This window comes from Eurosta solidaginis, chromosome 2 (assembly GCF_040869045.1).
Source record: "Eurosta solidaginis isolate ZX-2024a chromosome 2, ASM4086904v1, whole genome shotgun sequence".
Taxonomy (NCBI): Eukaryota; Metazoa; Arthropoda; class Insecta; order Diptera; family Tephritidae; genus Eurosta; species Eurosta solidaginis.
This window is the reverse complement of record NC_090320.1, coordinates 195,596,034-195,620,766: the sequence shown is the minus strand read 5'-3', so window position 1 is coordinate 195,620,766 and position 24,733 is coordinate 195,596,034. Positions and strand designations below refer to the sequence as shown.

Here is a 24,733-nt window from a genome sequence, read left to right as displayed (position 1 = left end):
ACTAAATAAAATAAAATCGATTACCTTCAGTGACTTCAACAACCTACAAAGAGACATACAAGCAATCAAAAATACAATCAGCATTGATCTCAACAAAACTAAACGAGAACCCAAAGCATGGTGGAATGAAGCACTCAACAAACTATACAGACTACATATTGCCAAAAGGAAAAAAGCAAATAAGACAAACTTAATTGTTGACATGAACGATGCTATAGAAGCCAAAAAAGAATGGGTCAAGGCTGTGAAAGAGGCGAAAAAGGAAAGCTACACCAACAAAATAGAGGAAATAAACAAATGTTCCAACACCAGAGAAGCCCGGAACTTCATTAACAATGTAAAAGGCAAACAAAAGAGCACCAATGACTGGGCAGAAGAAGATAATCAAACATATTTAGAAACACTCAAAAATCAAATAAGCACATCAACTGCTCCCATAAGGGTGAATTACACCTACAATAACAACGACAACTGCGAGTTTCAAATAGACCAATTCATCAAAATTCTGAACAACAAAAAATCTACAGCTGGTGGATGTGACAAAATAACCTTCAACATGATCAAACACTTGTCGTCCGAATCAAAATAGGCCCTTTTGAAAGCCCTCAGTACACAGTTCAACAACAACGAAGTTCCTGACTCGTGGAGGAACATACAAATAGTTCCCATTACCGAAGGCAAACAAGGATCTCAACGATATTAAAAACTTTCGCCCAATCTCCCTAATTTCAGTCCTCGCCAAAAGTTTAAATATGATGGTTAAAGACGCGTTAAATAAAGTCACTGAAGAAACCAACATAATCCCTCCAAAAAGTTTTGCATATAGGAAAAACAGATCGGCCACAATGTGCTTGAATGAAATGCTACACCTAATAGCCACCAAAAAGAAAAACAAATACAAAGTCCTCCTCTGCGCACTCGACATAACTGATGCGTATAATTGCGTAAATATCGACATCCTACACAATATACTAATCGAGTTTAACATCAACACAAAAAAAGCAAATTGGATGCACAATTTTTTCTCCAAACAGGTCATCGAAGTAAATAACGGACTCCCTCAAGGAAGTTGCTTATCGCCCACACTCTTTAACATTTATACGTCCAAGCTACACAGCATCAACGACCAAAGCACACACGTTTTCCAATTCGCAGACGACATTGCCATAGTAGTTTACGACAACAACATTAACACGGCGAAACTTACGCTTGAAACAAAAGTCAACGAAATTCAAGCAATATGCAACTCACTCAACCTAAAATTTAACTTCGGCAAAACGCAATTCATGTACATGACCACAGGGAACAACAGAAATCACAACATCCAAATCAACGGAGAAAACATCCAACAGACGCAAAAAATTAAATGGCTCGGACGAACTATTAATGCAAGCTTATCAATCAAAGATCACGTAAAAAACATAAAAAACAACACCAAATCCGCTAAGAATTTACTCAATAGACTCACAACAATAAAAGCCGGTCTAGCACCTGCTGTTGGACTAAATATCTACAAAACCTTTATCAGATCCAAAATGGAATACGCCAGTACCAGCTATGCAAACGCACCAAAAAGTTTCGACAAACAATTGCAAACAACTGCAAATGAATCCCTAAGACGATGTCTAGGGGTCCCTCCCAACACACCCACACTAGCTAGATATGCCTTAGCATGCGAATTACCCCCCATCTACAGGGCCACGTGGCTAACTTCAAAAGAATTAATAAAACAATGGTTCATCAACTCGGAACTCAAAAATGATCTGAAAAACGGAACTCCCATCAACTCCAGTTACAGTCATACATACAACCAATTTAAACACATAATCGACAGAATCAACACCAATGTGTCAATTACCATGCATAATAAATTAAAGCTTACGGAATCAGAACTTGGAGGTTCCAAAAACAACATAACAAATGAACAACTCAAAGGTATATACTATGAAAAATTAACAAAACTACATAGCGAGGATTACATAACTATTTCAACGGACGCGTCAGTCAGCGATACAAATACAGGCTGCGCCGTATATGATATAGCCAGGAATATCTCTTTTATATTCAACATCAACGACAAACTTTCATCAACTACAGGCGAACTAATAGCAATACTACAAGCAGTCGAATTAGCCCACAATAACAACTGGATAAAAACAGCAATCTTCACGGACAGCCTCGCTGCCATCAAATTACTCAAAACAGCCACAACACAAAATTACATTATCGCCAATATTCATAATCTGGTAGCACACTCTAACATTCAAAAGCTTACAATTACCTGGGTTCCAAGTCATGTGGGAATCAAATTTAATGAAAAAGCAGATATAGCAGCAAAAACCGCAACAACTATAGGCAAAAACTTAGAAATCGCACTCACGCCTGATGAAGCTCTTATGAAAATTGAGAAGGAACTTTGGACGGCAACCAAACAGGAAATAAAAACAAAATGCACTAATTGGGATGACAGTACCATTGATTGCATAGCCTCCACGATAAAGAAACCCTGGTTCAAAAGCAAACAAATAAACATGGAACCGTACGACGTTAAACTACTGAACAGAGTCATCATCGGACGAACATACAACAAAACCTACTTTGGACGTTTTCACAATAATGTCACTGATATATGCAATACCTGCAATGTCACAGAAACTCCGAAACATCTCATTTTTGATTGCACAAAACACAGGTCATTGAGAAACTACTATAGCATTTTTTCCAAATTTAAAGACATTAAAGAACTCATAAACTCAAAAGACTCAAAATCTTACAATGAACTAATTCAATTCCTGCACAAAGCTAAACTGGACTGCGCGCTATGAAATTACCAAATGGTCAGACACATAAATAAGCATTAACATCAAAAAAAAAAAAAAACTCCCTAAATAAGAAAGGGTTTCGGAAAAAGAAGAAAAAAAAAAAATTTTTTTTTAAACAAGTTCCTTATATACTAAAGTACAAATAATGTGATTGAACATAGCATTATCTCAATACAAGACTGATACTACCAAGTAGTAACAAATTAAACTTAAAACACTAAAGGTTTTATACCTATGTATATATTAAACATTAACAAAAGATTTAACACCTTCATTTAATTTTAGACACGTAAGATACTAGTGATCTAGTCATCACTTAATCCTTCATGATTCATCACATTTAATCAATGTCATTGTCCAAACAATAATCCATAAAAATCTCATTTAATTGTTACTATCAAGTTGTAAAATACAATATCGTTTTGTAATTATCTGTAAATATATTACCTTTTGCACCTCCACCCTAATATGGCAGAAACATCACAAGAAAGCAATCAACATACAACCAAGTAAACATATCACTACCCAAGTACAACCTGGCGTTATAGCGGACACATAAATATCCGTGCCATCATCAATACTCACATAACGAGTATTCAGAGCCAAAAAAAAAAATATATATATAAATGGCCTGGACAAACAAAATCGGTAGTTTTTAGTCAACTTCTCAATGCGAAGTGGTATTGTGAGCATCTTCGAAGCTTGCATATAATAATGTATTGTACATAGGAGATAAGAGTTCGTCGAATAAAATTTTAGCTGACACACTAGAAAAGGAGGACAATTTTGTCAAAAAGGAGGACAAAAGTGGACAAGAATTTTTCGGAGGACAAGCTGTATTTTCGGAGGACAATCCTCCTAAAAGGACTTCTGGTCAGCTTACTATAACACCCCTCTCATTATGGGCCTCCCCTGTTGAAACAGCAAGTTTCCTTGGACTTCCGTTAGAGGATATTGATGATAATTTGTGAACGGTCGCACCTATTGGGTGGGGCGAAGCACTGTTACAACAACACCCCCTGTTCTAGACAATTACCAAAATAGGGACACCATTCGCCAATTGAGGTTATTTCAATTTGCAATATGACTTTCCGGAGAAATTCCAGAATCCCGGGAGTTAATAAATGTAATCCCGGCATGGCAAAATGGTCCGGCAATGGGGAACGTCGTTCCCGGGTCTCGATGCTTTAGTGGAGATATGCTATGTATGTATGTATGTATGTATGTATGTATTTATTTGAAAATTTGTTCCTAGCACAACAATTTTGACAAATTATTTAACAGTGCTAGTCATGAATAGCATGAGCTATAAAAATTGAACATTTATAATAATAAATTAGATTAATCAAATTAAATTAAATATAGCGGACAATAGTGAAATATTTATGTATGTAAATGTAAATCTTAAAACTAAAGAAAAGTAGTTAATAAATATTAAAAGACAGCAGTAGTGATGATAACCTTTGGCTGGTTATAGATTGAATAGTATTTAACAAACAAAGAAAGAAGACACAGAGAAAGGAAAAGGACTTAGAAATGAACATTTTAACAACAACAATTTGAGATCCAGTTTAAGAGTCGTTAAAAAATGATGTTAGCTCTTTTCTGAAGTGCAGAGCATTACTTAAGAGTCGAAGACTAGTAGGTAGCGAGTTCCAAAGACGTATTGCAGTAACAAAGAATTGGCGCTCAGAGGTTAGCGAGCGGTATCTGATGTGCTTAAGAAGAAGCACCGATCTTGATGATTGCAGAAAAATAAGCTTACGATATAGATAGTCAGGTTCCTTCGTGTGTATCAATTTATGGAGGAAGGACAGTGTTTTGACTTTTAAAAGATTTTCGAAAGAAATGTTTAGCAACCTTTCAGCATGTTGAGATACGTGGTCAAATCTTTTCAACCCATAAACATATCTAGCAATGTTGTTGTAAACAACATTTAGTTTGTTCTTGCACAGATAGTCACAGTTTGAGTAAATCACACAACCATGGAGTAGCGTAGGTATTAAGTACGCTTTAGCCAGAAGTAGTCGTATGTGCAAAGGCGTGAAATACTGTGTTAACCATAGTGTACGAAGCATTCCATACACTTTCCCAACCGTTCTAAAAATATGGTCTTTCCATGTCAATGTTTTGTTAAAAATTACACCTAAGTTTTTCGCCGTATCTACGTATTCTATAACGGAATTGTCGAACACTACATTCTCTAAATCATTAGTGGGAAAAGACCTTCTATGAATAACAATACATTTTGACTTATTCGGGTTTATACATAAGCCATTCATAGCAGCCCATGAAAATATTTGATTCAAATCGTGGTTTAAGTTACTTATGCACAAGCTAGTTTGATCACGAGGACAACACGTAAATAACTGCACATCATCAGCGTAGATATGAACATTACAATACTTAAGGACATCGGGTAAGTCATTGATGTACAGAACAAATAACAGAGGACCCAGGATAGAGCCTTGAGGGACGCCTCTTAAGACATGAAGGAAGTCAGACTTTTCACCATCTATACATACTGCTTGAGTCCTATCGCCAAGATATGATCTTATAAGGGCAACTGCATGACCAGAGAAGTTAAATAGGTTTTCCAGCTTCCTACAGAGCAGAGTGTGGACTACAGAATCGAAAGCTTTGGAGTGGTCAAGAAGTGTTAAGAAGGCAATGTAACTTTCATCCACTCGCTCACGAATTTCTTCTGTCACAGATAATAGTGCCGTTGTACAGCTCCGCTTTGACCTGAAACCGGACTGACTATCTGACAGGAGCTTGTATTCATGTACATATGATACGATTTGCCCATGTAGAATACGTTCAACGACCTTAGAGAGGAAAGGGAGTATGGCTATTGGTCGATACTCATTATTTTGTTTACGGATTGGAATAACTTTTGCAGCTTTCCAGTATATTGGGAAGACACCGGTCGTCAAAATTGAGTTGACCAAGTAAGTAATGTGGGGAAGGATTTTGGGAAGAATGACTTTTAAAAACTTTGAACATATACCATCAAGCCCCATTGCGTTAGACTTCACAGAAAGTATGGCTTGGATAACATCACAATTATCGGCACAAACAAACTCGAAAGGGCTAGTGTCAACATTAACACGCACGGAGTAGTTATCAATACACACATTGTCGGCTGAGTTTGGTAGTCTTACAAAAGTATTATTTATTTCGTTGATGTCGACATCAGGGGGATGAGACAGGTCACTTTTGGGCTTACCAATTCCTATTTGTTTGATTTTGTTCCACTTTTCCTTTGTATTCAAAGCAGAACTAAACTTATACTTAAAATAATTTGCCTTGGCCAGCCTTATGGCTTTGTTTGCAATAAGCCGAGCTGTTTTAAAGCAGCTATGCGCTTCGACTGTTTTGTACCTTTTCCACCGTGAGTAGGCTTGGTTACGAAGGTGGATAAGGTGTTTTAATGTAGCATTGAACCAAGGGCTATTCTTGTATTTAAGTGTTTTTATTTTTAGTGGAACGTGATCATCGAATAACTTATTTATATTATCCTGCAGAAACTTTGTCTGGTCATCAACCGATGTTAACGTACGAATCAAGCTCCATTCAACCGACTCAACGGACTCAGCAAGGGAATAATAATCTATACTTCTGTAATCGCGATACGCGAACGAACTTGGCCTACATGATGTTTGGAAGTTGTAGTTTAGGAATATCAGGTCGTGTTTTGAGAAGCAGGAGGCGGATAGTTGCGTGTAGTGAATCATTTTATGAAGATCATTGACAAAAAATAAATCTAATAGAGAAGAGTTAGTATTTGTGAAATGCGTTGGTATAGCACAGTTTGTGGGAAAAAGTCCCAGAGATTCCATGTTTTGTTTTAAAGTGGCATCCACCAGTAGGTTACTATTAAAATCTCCAGCGATGATAATATTGTCATAGTCTAATAGTAACGATTGAAGAAATTCAATAAACGCGGAAAAATCTATTAGTCGATTCGGTCTATATGCACAGCCGATAAGAAGCCTACTATTATTATCAGAAAACATATGAACAAACACATATTCCACAGGATCACCTGGACTAGAACAACAACACAATTTACAGGACACACTACTTTTTACATATATCGCAACACCACCACCATGACCACTTCTATCAACTCTGAAAAGTTGGTAGCCATTTATCTTCACCATATCATTTCTATGAAACGAAGAAAACCATGTTTCTGAAACACATATGACATCAATATCGGAGCCTTCTGACAGAAACCTCAACTCGTCAAGCTTTTTATAAAGGCTTTGCGCATTGATATGAATAACTTTCAGCCCGTTGGCTTTTTTACTGACTATGCGCAACAAAGTAAATAGACAGTCTTTGGAACTCGGGGACTCATTATCGCAGACCAATATTATAAAAATAATTAAGTGAATGATTTACACTGAATTTGGCTAACAACATAATTAATGATTTTGTGATGTTGTAGGTGGAGAAAAAGACAGAGAAAGAATAGATTAGAAGAGAGCAAAGAGAAATATTTATTAGCAGGGGGCTGTTAGTTAAGCCTTTGGTGGCCCTCCAGGGCGTTGTTCGCAACCGGCGTGACGTCTTCACGAAAGGAAGTATTGTTTTCCAGGTCGAGACTCTCGAGAAAACTCAGGCTGGGGACTGCTTCGGGTCGGTCGGCGAATTTTCGCTTTATATGCACCACACCCCGCATTGTGAACACCGATGAAACCTTTTTCCTCTTCTTTAGATGGATCGCAGCCTTGAAGATCTCATAGTTGTTTTTGGTCAGCGATGCATTAACAAAGATAGGCTCATTGTAATTTATTCCCACATACACGAGTCGCAGCCCTTTGGTGTTGTTGTGGCGCCTGAAGCTCGCAATCGTTTTCAACAGCGTGTTTCGGTCCGCAGGTGTGTAAAATTTAATGATAACGGCGGGATCAACCGTACCGTGGGGTAGTTTGCGTTTCGGCCGAAAAACACTTTTTAGGGGGGGTGGCTGTAAGTTTAGCGTGAAGCAGAGGTGGTGGAAAATCTTTTGTAAGTTTTCCCCTTCCTCGAAGGGAATCCCATGAACTCGGACGTCGCATGCAGCAATTTGGAGTTCTTGCTTGGATATAAAGTTTTCCTGCTTACATACTCTCTGTTTTAGTGTGGCTATTTCATTTTCGAGGTGCCCAATCCTCTCAAACATACCCTCCATGCGATTAATTCTACCACTTAACTCGTTTAACTCCTTCTTCAGGCCTTCAAATTTATCTTCCAGTTTTCTGCATGTAAACTCCATCATACGCTTTTCTGCTTCCATTATTTTATTGGACAACGAGTCATTGTACTTTATGAGTCGTTGGTCGATTGTACGGATGAGGTTAGGAGATGTATCGCTTAGACGAGGAGCCTTTTTAATTGTTTCAGCTTCATTGCCCAAGGTCTCGCCACGACGCTTTCCAGAATTTTGAGACATAGTGTTCCAAAAAAATACTCCAAAAAATAGATGAGTTGGAACCAGGTGGCAGCACAGGCGTAGATGGTATAATTTATTTTAGGCTATCAACCGATAGATGGCGCGAATGCGATTGTTGAATTACTGAAAGCTTTCTGCACAGGAATTGGCGGGAGATTTTCAGTTGTTGGTAGCTATGTATATTATCAAACTTTCTTTGTTGTACCACTGTTGTTATTGTATTATGACAATTGTGATTCTCATTAAATTCACTACAAATTATGAGTTTCAGCTGCACTCCGTGCTCCACACTTTGGGAGTTGCTATAAGAAATTTAACTTTACGCTTGACAATCGTAAGGCTCAAGCGTTTGTCGGCTTTTACGATTTGACATTTCAATAAACATGTGATGGGAAGTTGACGTTGTCAATGAACAAACTCAGCGTGTTTTTGTTTCGGGGCTAATATTTACGAATTATTAACTTAAAATTATCATCAACAACAGAAAACATTAATATATCCTATGTATATGCTCTAGAGCATAGAAAATAAGGATATTTTAAAAATAGAAATTGTTATATTGTACATTAATGGAGGTAGAAAACGGTGAAGGACAAGTGCAGGTGCGACTGAGGACAAAACAGGAGCAGTAAGTACCGCATATTTTATCTCTTTGTATAAACGTTAAAACTTAATCCTGCAGCTATGCTGTACCCGATGTGCCATATACAATTGATGGTAACCTTACCACCGCTGAGCTGAACACATTTGTCAACACCTTGCTAGAGCAAGCCGGTGATCATAAATCACCAGTAGAATTTGACTTTATAGTTATAAACGAATTCTTACGTAGACGTTTATGTGACCATTTGCGTGAAAAAGAGATATCCTTCGAAGATACAATCGATATTGAATATGTCGAACGTTTCCCAGCGCCGGAGCCACAAGATTGCTTGTTACACGATGACTGGGTATCGGCTGTGAAAGCATGCGATAAATGGATATTGACTGGATGCTACGACAATACAATAAATATATGGACGACAAAAGGAAAACATGTGCTAACCATACCTGGACATACACAACCACTTAAAGCGGTTGCTTGGGTATCGGTTGATGAAGAACGGGGCAAATTCGTGTCATGCTCACAAGATCAAACAGCCATGCTGTGGGAATGGCTAGTTGGAACGAACTCGGTTGAATGCGTGTCGGTGTGTAAAGGGCATGAGCGAGGTATCGATTGTGTTGACGTAAGTCCGGATAAAGCGCGTTTCGCGACGGGCAGTTGGGATACGATGTTGAAAATATGGTCTGCTGGTAAGATTAAAATTTGTTAATAGTCGTGTTATTGAACACTGCAATACTTTCGCTCTTTTTTTCATTTTTTTAGAAATAAACGAAGGTGGGGAGGGTACTTCGAAGCGTGCTAAAGAAAGTGGTACAACTAGGGTACGAACACGAGAACAGTAAAAAAAATATATGAAAACTAGATTAACATCTATTACAATCTACAGGTACCAAAAATGACTTTGCAAGGCCATCGGGAATGTATTTCTTCCGTACAATGGATGGATGCTGATACAATTTTAACTAGTAGCTGGGATCATACTTTGAAGGTGTGGGATTTGCATCTTGAAGGTATAAAAACTGAAATTTCAGCCAACAAATCTATTTTTGATGCTAGTTACTCTAAACTCAATCGACTAATCGTGACCGCGTCTGCTGATAAAAATTTAAGGCTGTACGATCCACGAACGACTCGTAAGTTCGAAATTTAATTTTGCAAATACTTCGTTGATAATTTAAAAATTTCAGAAGGCAATGTTGTGCGCAATGTTTACTTCGGTCATAACCAATGGGTGCAATCCGTAATGTGGTCGACAAACGAAGAATATCTCTTTGTATCCGGTTCCTATGATAATCAAAATAAATTATGGGATTACAGAAGGTGAGAGTCCAATTTTTTATTACTATGAATAATTGCATATTGCCATTTTTAGTCCTAAAGCTCCACTCTACGATCTATTGGGTCATGATGACAAAGTGTTGGACATTGATTGGTCAAATCCGAAATATATTGTTTCTGGTGGTTCTGATAATACTGTGAGGGTTTTCAAATCGCGAAAAGCTGTATGTGCTACACCATCTGGCGAAGCAAAATAAAGGCTATTGTATTATGTATCATGAGTTTTCTGCATATAGTTTAAATAGATATGGAAAAAACAAAAAAGTTACCATTTAAAACCTGTTGTTGTTGTTGGTGTTGTTGTTGTTGGTGGTGTTGTTGTTGTTGGTGGTGGTGTTGTTGTTGTTGTTGTAGCAGCAGTGCTTCGCCCCATCTAACGGGTGCGATCAATCACAAATTGTCAACAATGTCCTCTAACGGGAGTCCAAGGAAACTTGCTGTTTCAACAGGGGGGACCATAATGAGAGGGGTGTTAGAGGCATTCGTTCCACAATACAGTTGAAGAAATGGTTGGTGTCATGTAGGGACACATTGCAAGCAGGACATACGTTTTGTATTTGTATTTATAGGCAATTCATCCCAGCACAACAATTTGGCAAAAATTATTTTACAGGGCTAGTCGGTAAAAGGCATAAAATAGGAACAATTTAAACTTGAAACTTAAAGCTAATGACTATGGCTAAGAAAAGGTTACAAAAAATAATATATTTAATAAATAGTAAATAAATAAATAAACGAAAGATAGAGTACATTTGCTTAGAAGAAAACAGTATTTTAATTGTCTAGGTTATTATAAAAACTTGTTAATTCTTTATTGAGAGTAGAGCATTGCTTATAAGCCTAAGTCTAGAAGGGAGCGAGTTCCAAATACGTATGGAAGTATTGAAGAACTGGCGATCAGATATTAGCTTACGATGTCTGAAGTGGGTAAGGAGAACAGATCTAGACGACTGGAGAAAATTTAGCCTCCTATACAGATAGTCAGGTTCCTTCATATATATTAATTTACGTAGCGTAGTGAGCGTTTTAAGTTTAATAAGGTTATCGAAAGAAATGTATAGCAACCTGTTAGCATGATCAGAGACGTGGTCAAGTCTTTTCAACCCATAGACGTATCTAGCAATGTTGTTATAAACAACATTAAGTTTCCTATTACATACATAGTCACAATTAGAGTAAACCTCACAACCATAAAGGAGCGTAGGTATTAAATACGCTTTTGCTATTAGTAGACAAATATGTAACGGAGTAAAATATTGTGTAAGCAAGAGTGTACGAAGCATCCCATACACTTTTCCCAATGTGCGGAAGATGTGATCTTTCATGTCAAGGTTTTGTTAAAAACTACACCTAGATTTTTTGCCGTGTCAACGTATTCTATAATAGTGTTGTCTAAAATTAAATTTTCCATTCCACTTTTATCTAGTGACCTTCTATGAATGACTATACATTTCGACTTCTTAGGGTTAAGACATAAGCCGTTCATAGAAGCCCACGTACCAATTTGAAACAAATCGTAATTTAAGTTATTAATACATGAACTGGTACGATCACTAGGACAGCACATATACAATTGTACGTCGTCAGCATAAATGTGAATATTACAATACTTGAGAACACCAGGCAAATCGTTTATATACAAAACAAATAACAGGTGACCAAGGATTGAGCCTTGTGGGACTCCTCTTAAAACACTGACGAAGTCAGACTTTCTGCTACCAACACTTACTGTCTGAGTTCGGTCGGCCAAATACGATCTGATTAGGGCTGTTGCACAGTTGGAGAAATTAAATAGGTTGTCCAGCTTCTTGCAGAGAACGGTGTGGTCGACCAAGTCAAACGCTTTTGAATGGTCGAGAAGAGTCAGGAAAGCAGTAAAATTTTTGTCAACTTGTTCTCGAATATCCTCTATCACCGATAGGAGCGCCGTTTTACAGCTACGATTTGACCTGAATCCAGACTGGGAATCTGTGAGAAGGCTATTATCCTGCACATAAGTATTTATCTGGCAGTGCAAAATTCGTTCGACGACCTTGGAAAGGAAAGGCAGAATAGCTATAGGTCTATACTCCTTGTTTTGATTGGGGATTGGGATTACCTTAGCAACTTTCCAACATTTGGGAAATACACAGGACGTCAGCACAGAGTTAACCAAGTAGGTTAAGTGAGGAAGGATTTTAGGAAGAATTATTTTTAAAAATTTCGGACATATACCATCGAACCCCATAGCCGGTTCGCCAGAGTCTCGGCTGTTAATGAAACAGGATTCGCCACGGATAGGTGAGGTTGACAATAGGGTTTGGAGAAGCTATATATTTCGCTGGCAACCTGAATTGAGCATTTCTTTATCTTTACCCCAAATACAGCCGGCAAGAGATTTCAGGATTTTATTACAGCTCTGGATTTTCGGTACAATTACGGCTGCATGCTCTCCAAAATGTAGATCCTGATCGAACGTCACACTCAAGATTTTGGGGTGTAAGACAGTCGGTAACGTGGTGCCATCGACGTGAACAGCCGCGGTCGACATTTGGAGCGTTCATGTTATAAATAAGGTCGCAGATGATTTAGTCGGTGACAATGTCAGGTTTCGCGAGACGAAGAAACTGGAGAGATCAGGGAGGTAGCCATTTATTCTGTTGCAAAGCTCATCGCTCTGTGGGCCTGGGCCTGTGACCATTATTGTGCAGGCATCGGCGTAGGATAGTAACGATAGTAACTCCTTGTGGTGGCGAAGGTAGCTTTGATATGTAGAAGCTAAACAAAAGTGGGGATAGAATACCACCCTGTGGCACCCCTTGTTAGTTCTTCTTGGCTTTGATGTTTCGTTTCTAAATTGCACCGATGCCTACCGACCACCCAGAAAATTTGCGGTCCACCTTTTAAGACATGGGGAAGGGTAGACCCTTCCTGGTCTTGCAGTAACGTGCCATGGTTGACCGTATCAATAGCTTTTGATAGGTCTAGCGCAACGAGTACTGTTCTATCTGGGTGCTAATGGCATTTAGCGCGGTGGTGGTGCTATGGAGTTTTCTAAAGCCATGTTGATGACAGGCTACCCCCCCCCCCCCTTCAGGGTAACACCCCCCTATCACATCGTCTTTATCGCTACAATATTAACCTTTGACATGACAAACTGCCAGTTGACACTAGGTGTAAAGAACTAGATAAAAAAAGGGTTATGGACGGTAAATGACGCCCGCTTGTGTTCATCCACAAGTAATCTGATGCGTTGGTATATATGCCCCTTTTTGGGGGTCGCCGGGATCGAGCTGTCTTATAAGGTCACGTTGTTTCGCTAAATTTGCTGCCTCCGCCGGAAAGTGAGGCCGAATTTCGGGAATTCTACCGGCGGGAATGAAGCGAGTCGAGGCGGATTCACTGAACTTGCGGAAAGCACCCTCCCCTTGGCGATCATCAGTCGGGATAGGGAGGGCAGCAAAGCTTTTGTATGTAAAGGATTTGTATTCGTCCCACTTTCCTTTTTTAAAGTATATGAAAGTGCGTTTTTCTGTGACGATGAAGTCGGCGGTACGCTCGAGCGAAATGAGTATAGGCAGGTGGTCGGATGCCAATGTTACCATCGGCTGCCAGTTGACGCAGTTTACGAGTCCTGCGCTCACGATTGATATAGCCGGTGAACTGTGACAGCTTCCTACTATACGTGTAGGGGCGTCTCCGTTTGTTGTGCACAATTTTACGTGTCAACGTATTCTATAATAGTGTTGTCTAAAATTAAATTTTCCATTCCACTTTTATCTAGTGACCTTCGATGAATGACTATACGTTTCGACTTCTTAGGGTTAAGACATAAGCCGTTCATAGAAGCCCACGTACCAATTTGACACAAATCGTAATTTAAGTTATTAATACATGAACTGGTACGATCACTAGGACAGCACATATACAATTGTACGTCGTCAGCATAAATGTGAATATTACAATACTTGAGAACACCAGGCAAATCGTTTATATACAAAACAAATAACAGGTGACCAAGGATTGAGCCTTGTGGGACTCCTCTTAAAACACTGAAGAAGTCAGACTTTCTGCTACCAACACTTACTGTCTGAGTTCGGTCGGCCAAATACGATCTGATTAGGGCTGTTGCACAGTTGGAGAAATTAAATAGGTTGTCCAGCTTCTTGCAGAGAACGGTGTGGTCGACCAAGTCAAACGCTTTTGAATGGTCGAGAAGAGTCAGGAAAGCAGTAAAATTTTTGTCAACTTGTTCTCGAATATCCTCTATCACCGATAGGAGCGCCGTTTTACAGCTACGATTTGACCTGAATCAAGACTGGGAATCTGTGAGAAGGTTATTATCCTGCACATAAGTATTTATCTGGCAGTGCAAAATTCGTTCGACGACCTTGGAAAGGAAAGGCAGAATAGCTATAGGTCTATACTCCTTGTTTTGATTGGGGATTGGGATTACCTTAGCAACTTTCCAACATTTGGGAAATACACAGGACGTCAGCACAGAGTTAACCAAGTTGGTTAAGTGAGGAAGGATTTTAGGAAGAATTATTTTTAAAAATTTCGGACATATACCATCGAACCCCATAGCCGGTTCGCCAGAGTCTCGGCTGTTAATGAAACAGGATTCGCCACGGATAGGTGAGGTTGACAATAGGGTTTGGAGAAGCTATATATTTCGCTGGCAACCTGAATTAAGCATTTCTTTATCTTTACCCCAAGTACAGCCGGCAAGAGATTTCAGGATTTTATTACAGCTCTGGATTTTCGGTACAATTACGGCTGCATGCTCTCCAAAATGTAGATCCTGATCGAACGTCACACTCAAGATTTTGGGGTGTAAGACAGTCGGTAACGTGGTGCCATCGACGTGAACAGCCGCGGTCGACATTTGGAGCGTTCATGTTATAAATAAGGTCGCAGATGATTTAGTCGGTGACAATGTCAGGTTTCGCGAGACGAAGAAACTGGAGAGATCAGGGAGGTAGCCATTTATTCTGTTGCAAAGCTCATCGCTCTGTGGGCCTGGGCCTGTGACCATTATTGTGCAGTCATCGGCGTAGGATAGTAACGATAGTAACTCCTTGTGGTGGCGAAGGTAGCTTTGATATGTAGAAGCTAAACAAAAGTGGGGATAGAATACCACCCTGTGGCACCCCTTGTTAGTTCTTCTTGGCTTTGATGTTTCGTTTCTAAATTGCACCGATGCCTACCGACCACCCAGAAAATTTGCGGTCCACCTTTTAAGACATGGGGAAGGGTAGACCCTTCCTGGTCTTGCAGTAACGTGCCATGGTTGACCGTATCAATAGCTTTTGATAGGTCTAGCGCAACGAGTACTGTTCTATATGGGTGCTAATGGCATTTAGCGCGGTGGTGGTGCTATGGAGTTTTCTAAAGCCATGTTGATGACAGGCTACCCCCCCCCCCCACCCCCCTTCAGGGTAACACCCCCCTATCCCATCGTCTTTATCGCTACAACAACATTAACCTTTGACATGACAAACTGCCAGTTGACACTAGGTGTAAAGAACTAGATAAAAAAAAGGGTTATGGACGGTAAATGACGCCCGCTTGTGTTCATCCACAAGTAATCTGATGCGTTGGTATATATGCCCCTTTTTGGGGGTCGCCGGGATCGAGCTGTCTTATAAGGTCACGTTGTTTCGCTAAATTTGCTGCCTCCGCCGGAAAGTGAGGCCGAATTTCGGGAATTCTACCGGCGGGAATGAAGCGAGTCGAGGCGGATTCACTGAACTTGCGGAAAGCATCCTCCCCTTGGCGATCATCAGTCGGGATAGGGAGGGCAGCAAAGCTTTTGTATGTAAAGGATTTGTATTCGTCCCACTTTCCTTTTTTAAAGTATATGAAAGTGCGTTTTTCTGTGACGATGAAGTCGGCGGTACGCTCGAGCGAAATGAGTATAGGCAGGTGGTCGGATGCCAATGTTACCATCGGCTGCCAGTTGACGCAGTTTACGAGTCCTGCGCTCACGATTGATATAGCCGGCGAACTGTGACAGCTTCCTACTATACGTGTAGGGGCGTCTCCGTTTGTTGTGCAGAACATTGTTTCTTTTATTTGATCCGCCAACATCTCACCCCTACTGTCTGCCTGCAAGTTTGAATGCCATAGATCGTGATGGGCATTGCAATCGCCTAAAATAATGCGATTATTGCCAGTGAGTAAGGCGCTGATGTTACTGGGGCAACAGGTGGCAGGAGGCTTATAGATGTAGATGATTTCGAGGTTTGCATCGCCTGACCGGACCGATAAGCCTTGACGTTCCAAGACACTGTCCCTGCCGCCGATATCGGGATCAAATATATGATATTGCACTGAGTGGTGTATGATAAACTCGAGGCCGCCTCTATTTCCGCTCTCGCGATCTTTTCTATGGACATTATACCCAGAACAGGTCTGCAGATCAGATCTTGCTGTGAGTTTAGTCTCTTGAATCGCAGCAATGCGGATGTTGTGCCGCTTCATGAATTCGACTATTTATTTATTTATTTGTTAGTCTACAAATTTTACAATCAATCAGACTAAATATGAATGAATGAATGAATATAAATGAGGATTACAGTGTAAAATTAACAAGCATACATAGTGAGCAAAATTATATTATAAAATATGTATATACATATATTATTGAATCAGTTGTCGGGATGGACTGTGATGCCGAGCAACGGAATTGATTATCAGTGCTGTCGGAATGGACGTGATTTCGAGCAGCTGATGTATATTTAACACACAATAGTAGGGCTGCGATGTGTGGGAGGTTGGAAAGGACGTGATCCCAAGCCACCCGCCCAAAGTAACTATTGATTATTAGTGCTGTCGGAATGGACGTGATTTCCAGCAGCTGATGTATATTTAACACACAATGAGTAGGGCTGTGATGTGTGGGAGGTTGGAAAGGACGTGATTCCAAGCCACCCGCCCAAAGTAACTATTGATTATTAGTGCTGTCGGAATGGACGTGATTTCGAGCAGCTGATGTATATTTAATACACAATGAGTAGGGCTGCGATGTGTGGGAGGTTGGAAAGGACGTGATTCCAAGCCACCCGCCCAAAGTAACTGGAGCAGGTAACAGATTTAGTTTAACATGTGATTTTGAAACAGTTATGAGTTCAAGGCAGTGAGTATATATTTGTTTATACTGTAAAGTGTGTCGCAAGTATCCATACTATTGCAGTGATTATTGAAATCTTGACACAGACAACGAAGAGGTTCATGCATTTGAAAATTCGATCTACATGTTTTTAAATATAGCGGTTGGAAATACCGAGAGGGCCTAAAAGGGACATTAAACATCACCTCGCCAAGCAGAAATTGACTGTTTATCATCCCCCTTAATAGTTTTACCATAAATAAAACGCCAAGAATCTCCCTACGGCTCTGTAGTGAAGGCAGCTGTAAAAGTTTGAACCGGCTGCAATAGGGAGGTAGGTTCCTTGATGGATCCCAGGGCAAATGATTAAAAGCAAAGAGCAAAAATTGCTTCTGGACCGATTCCAATTTTTCGCTATGAACCTGATAATGCGGGTTCCAGATAATGGAAGCATATTCCAATATAGGTCTTACTAACGATAAAAAAAAGAGTTTTAGTTACATAGGGGTCATTGAATTCCTTTGACCACCTTTTTACGAAAGCCAAAGTGCCTCTAGCCCTATTCACACACGATTCGATATGTAATTTGAAGTACAGTTTAGGGTCCATTATAACGCCAAGTTCAGTAAAGTTTGTGACTTGCATAATGATATAATCGCCTATCATGTACTGATAGGTTTTAAAGATTTCCTCGTAAAATACATAAACTTGCACTTCGGTAAATTTAGTGACATGACGTTCACGTCACACCACTCAACCAGATTATTCAGATCCAATTGAAGAAGTGCCCTATCTTCAGGTGAGCGAATGGGCATAACCAGTTTGACATCATCAGCGTACATCAGCGGTATGCAGCGCTTTAAAACATTTGGGAGGTCATTAATGAAGAGCAGAAACCACACTGGACCAAGGTGACTGCCCTGTGGAACTCCAGAAGATACATTGATGAATTCAGACAAACAATTGTTAAACACAACGGTTTGCTTTCTACCTACCAAGTACGAAGAGACCCAAGAGAGAAGCCGTGATGGAAAACCCAATCGATCAAGTTTTAGTAGGAGTAAGGAATGGGAAACTTTATCAAACGCCTTACTGAAATCAGTGTAAATGACATCAACTTCGCAGTTCGTCCTTAAGTTATTGGATACGAGGGTTGTGAACTCCAGCAAGTTAGACACAATGGACTTACCCCTGCAAAAGCCATGTTGTGACAGGTCCACTGCCGAAGATACTGCAAAAGCCAGTTGATTTGTGACAACTGATTCAAATAGTTTTGGAATAGCACAAAGTTTGGCTATTCCTCTATAGTTTGTGACACAAGATCTACTCCCACTTTTATAAAGTGGTATTATAAACGACTCCTTCCACTTCTTAGGGAATATCCCTTGCCTCAAAGAGGCATTAAATAAGCAGGTAAGGGGTTGACAAAGAAATTGAGCGTAAATTCTGAGCACAACAGATGGTATTTCATCAGGTCCACTGAAGTAGGAAATTTTCAGACTTTCCAGATGCCTTAGTACCTCATCTGTATGAATATATGGGATATCTGCTGAGTTAAGCGAAGGTAACATGTATTGATAATCCACCGGAGGGGAGTTAGGGATAGTCGAGTAATTAGATTTAAAAAAGTCAGCAAACATATTTGCAATCTCGGAGTCAATACTGGAAATCCGATCGTTATACTTCATTGCAGAAGGAAACCCTTTAATTTTTCTTTTGGAGTTGACGAAGGAATAAAATGTTTTTGGATTGGAAGATATCCGATGCTTAATCTTCATCAGATAATTCTTATGGCATCTTATCTGTAGCCTGTTGTACTTAAGGCGCAAGATGGAGTATGCAGCATAGTCACTATTAGAGCCAGATAATTTGAAACGCTTGAAGAAGCGTGTTTTTTGTTTTTCAGATAATTAAGTTCTCTAGAGCTCCAAGCAGTAGCTGCAGATGCTGAGGAGGTTTTGGAAAAAGGCACACATTTGAGGAATATCGCATGTAAAACGTTGGTGAAATGGACGGAGCTCGCTTCAATATCTCCGTCGTACTCAGGCCACTTTATTTTAGAGACTTCGTCGATTAGTAAAGACCAATTGGCCTTTCTAAACAGAAACCGGCGGGAAGACGCATTAGGATCGGTAGTATACCGCACGGGTAAGCTAAGACAATCCAGGTAAATTGAAAGTGCTGGATGGTAAACATCCTCAGGCAATACCGCTGGATCACATCGAGTAACAGAACAATTCGATGTGTCGTCTGAAAAAATCAAATCAAGATATTTGCCAAATTTATTATGACCTCTGCTAAGTTGATAAAGACCAATGTCTGCAAGGTCATTTAAAAACTCGTAGAATACAACATTACAAGCAGTGGGAACTAGCATTCCGTCAATAAAATTCCACGACACAAAGGGCAGATTAAAACCGCCAGCCACTAAGACAGAATCAACAGACCTTGACATAGCAAATATAAATTTCAATAGGGAAGAATGTTTTAAGTATACAGAAATATCTGACTGGGGCGGAATATAAGACGCAACAAAATATTTATAAGTAGATAAAAGTTTAACTCGCACGCAGAAGATTTCAACATCAGAAGAATCATCGAAGTACACTTCCTCAGCAGAGAACCTGGTGTGTACGGCGATTAACACGCCTCCGCCAACTCTGTTTCGTCGGTCTTTCCTAAAGATCTCATAAGAATCTGCTAATATCTCAGAGTTAAACACAGTTGGTTTCAACCATGTCTCAGTAAAAACCATATCGTCATAACAGAGTTCATGACTACGGAGAAAAAGATCAACTAGTTTAGTATTTAGACCCCTAACATTCTGATAATAGACGTTGAGGCCATTATGAAAGGTGTCAGACAAATCTATGACTCCGCGGGAATTTCTACATCTTTTCGAAAAAACGGAAGGGCTTAATGTATACATTACTGGGCCAAAGAGAAGCATGGAAAAGTTTGCTTTATTCACTTTTAATCTCTCGAACTTTAAAAGCGACTCTCACTAAAGTGTAAATGTCGACATCTGTCTTTACTAACTTAAAACAAGCGACATTAGAAGCAGCAATGCCAAAGTGATCAGAGATGTATTTAGCAATACTCTCCTCAGTGACCGATGGCTTAAATGAGGACAAATGAATCCATTTATACCGCACAAATACATCTAACTCAGCATTGTCATTGCTACCACTAACAACACGCGATTTTTGCGTAATTTCTTTTGATGCACTCTTTCGTTGTCTGTCAGAAACATCAACAGATGGCACATTTGCATTAACTGCGCTAGCTGCAGCATCAGACTTATTTGAATTATCAGAAGGCACATTTGAATTATTTTTATGATTGTTAGCTTTAGTTGATTTAGATGTGGATGCAGTAGATTTAGTTTTAGATGTAGAATTGGAACTAATTGATGTTGATGTATTTCCAGATGTAGTTTTAGACGAATGTGAGGCTTTAGAAGATGAGGCGTTTTTAGATGTAGTTGTAGATGTAGATGCAGGCGAAGTAGAAGTTGTCTTTGTAGTAGAACTAGTAGAGAGAATATTCGATGCATTGTATACTATATAGTTTGGCAGCTTAAGTAAAGGTTATGTTGCGAATAGAGTGGAAGGCAGTGGACTAGGCAGTCGAATGTCATATAATGAAGGAATGGTGTTCGGAGATTTTTCAAAGTTAAAAAAAAAATGATAAAGGCTTTAATATAAATAAAACTATTGTTTTAATAACAACAAAAACGCCATATATATTCTGTATACATAAATTTGTAAGGATTATCTCACTTTAAAATTTGAATTAAATAATCTAAAGTTTTGTTTTGAAATTGAGTCGATAACTGTTCGTGTGAATGTGCGAATTTTCACCGATCAGCTGTTAGTTGCGCTACTTGGTAAAATTTACAATGATTCGATGTTTGCGGCTGAGTAATAATAACAGCAGGTATATAAGAGTAGTAGTAGGTGCAGGTGATGAAGAATTAGCTCTCAGATTATCGATAGGGGAATTAGAGAACTCCGTGCCAAGCGGGGTAGCGGGAAAATCCATTAGGTTGCTTTGTATTAAGTTGTTGTTATTGGATGCCATGGGGAGAGCAGAAATAAATAGCGCACTATTTCTGACATTCGGACAACCATATGACTCAGCAACATTTAAGTTGTTGTTGGTTGACTTCAAAGAGTCCATTATATGATTTTTTAAATCATCGAATTTTTTAGACACAGCATTAGAAATTATGTCAAAACCTTGTTTTTGAGCCACAAGAATAGCGTTCAAAATATTAGATAGCTTGTCCGGCATGTTCACACACTTTTCAAACAAGTAAACCAAATGAGGGTTAGCCTTGATTAGCTTTACTTCATAGTCCGATATACCCTCACTACAGGCTCTGTGGAAAATCCTCTTGCAGAACCCATTACACGGCACTAGACTATTGTCACCAGTTCTGGAAAATTGTTTATTACACTTTCCACAAAATTCATCCATTTTGGCAATTTAAAGTAAAATAAAATATGAGAATACCTGAAAATATGAGAGCGATTAAAAACACGTCCGTACGCGGCGAGAGAACAATACATATTCCATGATCTCCATGATCTTCCCAGTTAATCCATTACAGTTTAACTGCAGAATTCTGAAGTGCTGCGGGGGAGACGTCGTCACTCTGGGAGTAAGTTTTGTGTGACTACGCCTGGGTTGTGAAAGGCTGGGACGCAACTACTGTTGTGGCCCTGGGACTGGACGTTCTTGGGTAAACATTGGAGTACCCGGTGTATTTGGGTTTGCGACCTGGCAACATGGCGCAATGAAGCCAGTGGGGGTTGCCGTCGCGGATACCAGAACATCTAGGAAAGTGGCACCGTCTAAGGCAGGAGCTGCATTGGGCGGATGTCGCAAACATATATATTCTGTGCTGGCAAACGGTTCAAAAGGGGGTAGGGACTAAGAGTCTGTTTCTCTGACCCAAACGATTGCTGTCGGAAAAGAGGGGGAAGAACACGGGGGCAGGGGCTGATGCTCAGCATTGCTACCGACTCTACTACGGAGATAGTAGTTATGAGTGGTAGCAGCCGTATGAGTTGGTGGCGCCGTGCGGCGCGAGCAGTAGCGGGTACTTGTTGTGGCTTGCTGAGCAGCGGGGCTACTGGAAGGTAGTGGGGGGTGCTAAGGCGTAGACTACGGGACGCCCTTGGGCGTGAACAGCAAGGAGCCAAAAAAGATTTATAAAAGTTACGTGGACGTCGGTTTTTGGGATCAAGCCCAGAACAATCTGTCCGATCCAACCATCCCTTACACGAGACACACTGACAAGAGTATGACCGTCCTAAAAGGATTCTTTTCCGGCAGATGCAGCAAAACCATTTCTCAGGACCGGGGTCAGGAGACGGACCCGGATTGGGTTAGATACCTTCCCGGAACAAGAGAATTTGGAGCAGTCCAGCTGCAATGAGCTGCTGGGAGGATGACAATTTGGTGGGGATACGCAACAAATTAAAGGGGATTACACTGAAATGACAGTCCTTGGTTGGGAAAAATTCCGAGTCGCTCCAGTACTTAGAACCAACTGCCTTGGGAAACGCGAAGTGGGAGGAACCTCTAACCGGTTGTAACCTTTCTGTAGGTGTAGCTAAGCTTTGGTCCACCGTAAAGTCCCTATCGAATCCGTCTAAGCACAATGACAAAGTTTCCATCGCCTTTGGCCGACAATATATAATGCATTCTACGGTCGACAAAGATAGACGGAGGGCCAACAGACACGCACATAAACATATATTCAGTGCGTCTCCAATTACCATCATCGCCAAAGCGGTTGAGGATGCCATCGGTTATGCTAAACCATCCAAAGCAGTGGGCCCAGACGGCAGAGCCATGCCGATGCTTAAAAGCCTAGGGAAAGAGGGTTTCAAATATTTAGCACATGTCTTCAACGTGTCTCTTTCCACCTTTGCCATTCCCGAAAAATGGAAAATGGCCAAGGTGGTCCCGCTACTAAAGCATGGGAAACCAGCTAACCTAGGAGAGTCATATCGCCCGATATCTCTCCTATCGCCAGTAGCCAAGACTCTTGAAGCCATTTTGCTCCCTTACTTCAAAGCAAATTTGCAGCTACCTGGCATGGTTTTAGAAAACTCCATAGCACCACCACCGCGCTAAATGCCATTAGCGCCCAGATAAATTGCGTTTTAAATCAAAACCCCAACCATAGAACAGTACTCGTTGCGCTAGACCTATCAAAAGCTTTTGATACGGTCAACCATGGCACGTTACTGCAAGACCTGGAAGGGTCTACCCTTCCCCCATGTCTTAAAAGGTGGACCGCAAATTATCTGTGTGGTCGGTAGGCATCGGTGCAATTTAGAAACGAAACATCAAAACCAAGAAGGATTAAACAAGGGGTGCCACAGGGCGGTGTCCTATCCCCACTTTTGTTTAAAAATGTTTAATTTCTACCTTCGCCACCAGAAGGAGTTAATATAGTTTCATACGCCGATGACTGCACAATAATGGCCACAGGCACAGGCCCACAGATCGATGAGCTTTGCAACAGAATAAACGGCTAAATCCTCCGCGACCTTGTTTACAGCATGGCCATCCCAAACTTCGACCATTTTGAACATCCACGTCGATTGCACTACGCTACCGACTGTCCTACACCCCAAAATTGGGTGTGACGTTTGATCAGGATCTACATTTGGTGAGCATGCAGCCGCAATTGTACGGAAAATACAGAGCCGTAAATAAATCCTCAAATCTTTTGCTGGCAGTACTTGGGGAAAAGACAAAGAAACTCTCATTACCACATACAAAGCAATTGGCCAACCGATTGCATGCTACGCGTTCGCTATATGGTCGCCAAGCCTAAAAACTACTCACTGGAAGAAGCTACAGGCTTGCCAGAATACTGTTCTCAGAACCGCGACGAGTGTCTTATGTCCCCAGAAGGCCATCTACATAAATGGGTTGAATACCCAGAAGCCTGGGCATCCCAACAGGCATCTGATTGATGAACCAACACCGCCAAGGGGGTTAAGGAGTCATCTTTATAAGCATTATGAGGAAATACAGCACCTGAGAACTCAGCCGTATGAAGCCAAAAAACACAAGCAGGTCCTCAGTAAACTTGACAAACAGGCGTCGGATCTTTATGCCGGGAATTCCCCGGTGAATCCAGTACTCAAAGAAAAGTAAACTGTGTCACCAATACTCAAGTCGGTCTCTCAGACCAATTATTGCAGCCAGCGAACAAACGTCTACCCTTTACAAACTTTAAAACCGCACTAAACTGAAGCTTATTGAGAATGATGAAGCTAACAAATCGCGTTCTTCGTTCGTGAGAAAAAAATAAAAATGTAAAAAGTCGGTCTCACAGACCGTATGCGTGAGTATATAAAGGTTAATTGTCAAGTGGAACCAACGCCTCTGATACCCCTCTC

The 24,733-nt window shown here is 40.4% G+C and overlaps 2 protein-coding genes across 2 annotated transcripts in view; one reads left to right on the top strand and one right to left on the bottom strand.

The window, feature by feature from the left end:
- The window catches only part of LOC137240467 (succinate--CoA ligase [ADP/GDP-forming] subunit alpha, mitochondrial-like), a 203,558-nt gene that overhangs the window by 42,288 nt on the left and 136,537 nt on the right, over positions 1-24,733 (bottom strand). The gene's annotated exons all lie outside the window — the stretch shown is intronic.
- Positions 8,646-10,977, top strand: LOC137242535 (ribosome biogenesis protein WDR12 homolog). Its single transcript, XM_067769809.1, has 6 exons — positions 8,646-8,893; positions 8,948-9,561; positions 9,635-9,693; positions 9,759-10,005; positions 10,060-10,192; positions 10,245-10,977. Exons 1-6 carry the CDS (start codon positions 8,835-8,837, stop codon positions 10,405-10,407), a joined length of 1,275 nt encoding a protein of 424 aa, XP_067625910.1. The 5' UTR covers positions 8,646-8,834; the 3' UTR covers positions 10,408-10,977.

Excerpts from the sequence above, each read along its gene's own strand:
- LOC137242535 (XM_067769809.1), top strand. The coding sequence starts at position 8,835 with ATGGAGGTAGAAAACGGTGAAGGACAAGTGCAGGTGCGACTGAGGACA. Across the intron at positions 8,894-8,947 it reads CTGAGGACAAAACAGGAGCA|CTATGCTGTACCCGATGTGC; the intron begins GTAAGTACCGCA and ends TTAATCCTGCAG. Across the intron at positions 9,562-9,634 it reads GTTGAAAATATGGTCTGCTG|AAATAAACGAAGGTGGGGAG; the intron begins GTAAGATTAAAA and ends TCATTTTTTTAG.